The 6,000-nt window shown below is 33.5% G+C and overlaps 1 protein-coding gene across 7 annotated transcripts in view; it reads left to right on the top strand.

The window, feature by feature from the left end:
* Positions 1 to 593: 593 nt before the first annotated feature.
* LOC147079112 (modular serine protease-like) overlaps positions 594 to 6,000 on the top strand; it is a 54,942-nt gene continuing 49,535 nt past the window's right edge. For 2 of the 7 annotated variants that reach the window (XM_085953484.1, XM_085953512.1), the window contains exons 1-3: positions 594 to 637; positions 2,661 to 2,771; positions 4,911 to 4,989. In XM_085953484.1, coding sequence (XP_085809610.1) covers positions 2,720 to 2,771; positions 4,911 to 4,989 — 131 coding nt within the window. In that variant the 5' untranslated portion in view covers positions 594 to 637; positions 2,661 to 2,719. Of the gene's footprint in view, positions 673 to 811; positions 1,059 to 1,312; positions 1,330 to 2,660; positions 2,772 to 4,910; positions 4,990 to 6,000 lie in introns of those variants that run through there. The other 5 variants (XM_085953478.1, XM_085953505.1, XM_085953492.1 and 2 more) reach the window with 4 other exon arrangements.

Here is a 6,000-nt window from a genome sequence, read left to right as displayed (position 1 = left end):
GTACGTCAAAATGGAGCTTTTATGGTATTTTAAAGCATGATCCTGGACATTATTTAAACGTTGTAGATAATCTATTTATATAATTTTGAAGCCTTATTATCCTTGGATCACATGGATGTACTGAAATAATGTTAACATTGATTTTACTCATGGTTTTGTAAATGCGTTTAAAAATTAATAAATCTAATCTACTGTACCGAAATATGACTATATTCTAAAACATTAGAGCTAGATGTCTAAAAGAATACTATTTTATGTAATAAAAATACTTTATGCAGTCATTAAAAGTTTAAAATAAATATAAAGGATAATAAGGCTTCAAAATTGTATAAATAGATTATCTACAACGTTTAAAGAATGTCCAGGATAATACTTTGAAAATAGCATAAAAACTCCATTTTGACGAACGCTGAGCATGTGGGCCGTTAATTGAATACATTTTATTACTCAGATGAGTTTATCATAGAGATAAATAGAGATCAAGAGTCAAATTTATTATCTTCTATTGAGACTTGTGGGTTGGCTTGCTTCTGTATTAAATGGATATCGTATATAATAATATTATATAAAGTCAAACACTTGTTTGATACTCAATAGTATTGAATAAGTAAAGTTGTGCAGAAAGGTGGTCAAACTGGTAGGTGTGCTGATTTAAGTAAATAAATAAGATCAGTAGTTTATTTTCATTGTACTTGTATGCAGATATATTTCTTTTAATTAAACACATTATATTATTATTATATATTTTATCTAGCATAATTAAATAATGTTTATTATTTCTTTCGTTTCTCTGTCGTTCCATCTAACTAATAACAGTAATTGGAATTAACCATATCAATACAGCGCTTGATTTTATGAAAATGGACGGCGCTCCGGTCATTTCGAGTCCTGCATCAATATAAAGAATAGGCGTAGATAATAAAAATATGTCAAGTTTTACAGTAATAGAAACATATAATTATTAAAACAGTTAAAATTAATGTAATCTGGTAATATAATGAGTGACTGACGTTCCACTAAATGAGTAAAATGTCATTTGGTTATTTTATTATATTGAGGTGAGTGGTATCTGAATGTATAAAATGTACCTACCTACTAAAAAGTGTAAAAGTGTTTGAAAATAAGTATTCCGTTGGAAAAAACCGCTCAGAAATATTATTAAATTATTAATATAATAATTAGGTGCCCATGTAAAAATTCTTTGTAGGTATATACTGTATAAGCGGTAGATCGAAAGGGGTGGAAAGTCTTGGTCGCTCAAAGGATGGGAAAATTCAAAGGTGGTCACGATCCTCAGCCATGAGCGTCCGACCAAGAAGAAAAGATAATGTAAAATTAAAGTAATAATTTACCTAAGTGGAAAGTTAAGTTAAACGTCATTAATTACAGTGGCGGCCGATAATTACCAAAATTCTGTGCACATAACCGATAAACTATCACTTCACTAGAACTCATGGCCATGCCTATGTATATCATTAGAATTAAATAATATTTATTTAAAAAAACCTTTAAATTACTACTACAACAAAATTCCGTTCGACCGAAAATGATTCCTAGTATCGGCCAATTTTAATAAAAGTGTTTTATTACCCGATACGTCTTGTAACTTACGTGTTCTTATGGTTACTGTATTTTTCTATTTTTTTAGTTTATCGTTTTGCTCCCTACCCCTAAGGTTCGATTGTTCATCCTCATAGCCTTAAAACCAATATTATATCATTAAAACTAGCGGTCGAAATGAATAATTTTACGAACCGGAGCGCTAAATAATTTTACGAAACTAGTTACATAGTTATCTAATTAAGTATTTTATATGTATGTTATTTAATAAAAATAAGTATGTTAGATTTTAACATGTATGTATTTTACCGCTCGCCGTGACATTAAAATAAAATTCTGTCCACCAATTTCAAGTGTAACGCAAAATGTTACCTTGATTTTTAACCTAAGTAAGGCAAATATACATTGACTAAAATATTCTATTTATAAAATATCTAAAATTGTATATGGTTCGTGTAGCGGAGCTACTCACCATCAGGCTACTGCTGTTTAGTTTGATTTAGGGTGGTAATAGTTTCATTAAGTCACGTGGATTTTATTATTTCATATAACGTCAATAACATATTATTTATTATTATCAATTCATGTTCTTATATTCGATCAACAATTTCTACAGTAATGTCATACTTTATTTGACATCTGAAATATGTCATGACCATATCCGATCATAGTGGTGTTAGCCACGAGTAAGGATTTTTTTTAATTACACTTTTTGAATTTTTTTATATGGACTAGATAGTCCATATAAAAAAGCTAGATAGCTTAGATGGTCAAATTATTTTTTCCGCGAGACGGAGCGATAATTATGGGGATTTTATTAACCGGGTCCATTTCGAACCCTGATTAAAACTCATTATTGATTCGGTCTTCCGATAATTAGTTGGGTGATCAATTTTATGCCGTATCACACCCTCGCCGTGACGTTTCACCGACCCATTCGATTCGAGACTTTTTTGATATTATTCGGTAGCGAGTAGACGAAGAAGACGAGCGCGTCTAATCTCGACGAGTGTCGATACGGCAAGTATTCAATCAACGTCGCAGTGTCTATTTTGGACCATACTGTATTTTGTTGAATAAAGTATTATATTATGTTGCAGTTCATAAATCTTGTAATCCGTGCTGATACACCGTAAACAGTTCTTCGAAATTGACCAACATGTCAGCACTAAAATGCCAAGCACTGCTTATTTGGCTGATAACATTTATTGGTAAGTGTTTGAATATTTTTCATTGTATTTTTATAAAGTTAACATAAAATAATCTTATGCTACGAGTATCAAAGAAAAAAAATGCCAATTTAATTAATTTTTTTTTTTATTCAACCAATCTTGTGAACTGTAATTGAATAGAAAAAATAGTCGATTAAATTATCAACAAGTGCAAGTGCGTTCAAATTAAAATTTGGAGAGATCTTGGCATCCGCTTGTAATCAAGAGTTAAGTACCTACCTATTATTGTTGGTAGATATGGTAACTCAAACTACACAATTTGTTTGTCAAAATTAACGAATTTTATTTAAACAGGTTTGTTTTACATTTTAACTAGTTAATTTCGTCGTAATTACCTAGGACGCACGTTGCTCAATTGGTAAAACACGTTCGGGTATGCAGTGGATGAAAGTTTGAATTCCGCCGAGCATCGTATTTTTGTTCAGATTGATTTTTTTCTAGTAGGTTTATTTATATCTGAGGTGTTTCAAATTAACTAGTATTTATATTTGTTATCTATAATAAAACTGTTATACTTTCACATTATTGTTAATTGTATTACAATATTATTTATTCCATTAAACATATGTATTTCCAAGATTGAACTTACACAATATTAACAATAAATGTAAAATAGTATAAACTATACTAGATTTATTTTTGACCGATCTTATCAACGTTATTTGTATATTTATAAATTTAATATTATCTGCATATCGAAAAAAAATGCCAATCCCGGGATCGTCAAATTGTAATCCCGAAATCCCGGGATCACAATTTTGGCTCGGGATTGGATTCCCTACTTACAACATTGATATCTTAAAATTAATAACAACAGGGTCAACATAGTACGGACTATTTCGCACTTTTTGCTCGGGAAAGAAAGGTAGATGAATGTCAAAGGATAACGCAGAGAGGTCTTGATGAAATAAAAGTATTATTGGAAATCGGATGTCTCAAAGAAGCTCCCAACAAAACCAAGGTAGTACTTTTTGCCAAAGGCAAGAAACAAAACCAGCTTAATTTAAAAATTGACGGCACTGTAATAGAAAGAGTAGACAGTTATACATTTTTATGTATGAACCTGGACTATAGACTATCGTGGAAGCAATATATTGATCATTGCGCTAACAGCCTGACGCAACCTCTGACATACTTAAAGTCTTAGCGGGAGGTGGGTGGGGTGTGCATCCTATTCATATAAGAATATAAATACATATACATGGCAATCATTTGAAGCCGATTCGATTACGGGAACATTTTGTACCACTCCGCTGCCGAAACTAATTCGGTGAGGCTAGACCGTATCCAGTCCAAAGCATTAAGAATATGTGGAGGATTAGTCAGGACAAAACCCATTCACGTGATACAAGCTGAACTCAGTGTACCTCCACTAAATGTCAGGAGATGGACACTGGCTACAAAGACATGGATGAAGTGGAAATCTATAATAGATAACCCCATATTGTAAAAGGTGAAACTCCTGTACGAACTCATTGAAGCAATATATAGTATGAGAAACGAAAGCTCCCACTACTGGTAGGAATCATCAAGCCACAGAAAGTTGGAAAGTTTTAAATACAAAATGCCTAGGTATGTATTTGCTGAGTAGGCCGTATGGTACCTACGACCTCAACTTTGCCATAAAACTGGATGTCAAAGGAATAGACAAACCAAAACGGAGCATGGCATCCGCTAAATTTAAAGAGCTTGTCGAAAAAACGCTGATAGAGAGGTACGGATGGATTCCCATGGGTCCAAAGATGAGAATAGAGCAGAAGCAGTTCTCGTGATACCAGCAGTAGGTATAAATAAGAGCCGGAAGCTAAGCCTAGCAATACAGATAATGACTGATATTTTCTTTTATTTTTTAGATATATTTTGATTCTTAATACTCTTTAAACTACATAATGTAAATTATCAGTTGCATCATTCGTATTCGTAATTAGTATTCGTAAGTCACTAGAGGCTCTACATACCTACCTATTATTCGTTAATCATTACATTACATTACACTTCCCTTAATTCAGAAACAAATTAATTCGTAAAATGGTATGCATATTATAACATTACCAGCCAATATATCTTTTGTATTAAAAATTATGTTGTCAAAACAATATTGTCTTTAATGATTCACAGGAATGGCGTCGCTGAGATTTTCGCCGCTATTGTCTAAGGACGTCAGTCAAAATAGACGCATCAGTAGAGACGTAAGTGGGTAAGCAATAAAGATTTACTAGTTCACTTTACCATATAAAATCATCATCTAGAATCGGAGCGTAAGACATTCACGAGTTTGCGCCATTTCCCACGTCTCGAGCTCCTTGCTGTGTCAGGTCTGCAATGCGTAAATGGTTTCGGCAATGCTGCACAGTGTGGACCACCACCCGGCGACGGCTTGCCGTAGCGATGCAACGCAATATGCCATAAACGGCTGGTTGATGGAGATCACTGTGCGTCGCAACGTCTGTAGTTAACCCACCGAACGTTAAATTAATAAGTAAAACTAAGTGGAGTCCATAGATTTTTTAAAGTAGTTTTCATATTTCAAGGGCTCGATGATCAAATACATCACCATCTCGACTGGGGTATACCTAGTCCAAAATCAAAATGGGCGCAATGTTGCAATTTTTTTCTATATACAAAGGCGAGGCCATGCCGGGACGGCGGTGTCACGAGAATGGGCCAAACTTAGATTAAAGAATGAAAAAGAAACTCATGCAGATGTGCCGATGCCGAGGTCGCTCCATGACGAGTGAAATTTGTTGCTTGCGACACCAGATGTTTTTTTTTTCAAACTAAAATATCAAATTCGAGCTGTGTGCGAAGGCACATTAAATTACATATTGTGTTCTGTGAATACAGTCGAGACAAGTTTAGATGTGCAACCCGACCAAGGATTCTTGGCTCGCTGGAATCGGAAATATTGGGTATATCAATTACCACTTAAACGAATGCATAGTGTCCCAATTGTTTGAAGGATATTCCTCTAAAATGTTATGATTGAATTCTAAAGCCTTATTATCAATTTTAAAGCCTTATTATCCTTTATTAAAAAACATTTTTTTTTGGTTCGGTACATGTTCCAACACGCGCGTTACCATGATCTTACTCCCTACTTAAGTTATAGTTTGTAAATTTATGACTACGGCCGTATGTTGTAGCCTAACCACTGGGAAATGCCAATAGAAATGGCGTATTTCAAAAAAATACTACCTTATTCTTAGGT

Source organism: Rhyacophila brunnea, unplaced genomic scaffold, assembly GCF_057557595.1.
Source record: "Rhyacophila brunnea isolate RB1 unplaced genomic scaffold, BYU_Rbru_1.0 scaffold_10, whole genome shotgun sequence".
Classification (NCBI taxonomy): Eukaryota; Metazoa; Arthropoda; class Insecta; order Trichoptera; family Rhyacophilidae; genus Rhyacophila; species Rhyacophila brunnea.
Note: the sequence above shows the minus strand (reverse complement) of the source record. Positions and strands in the feature narration are given on the sequence as shown.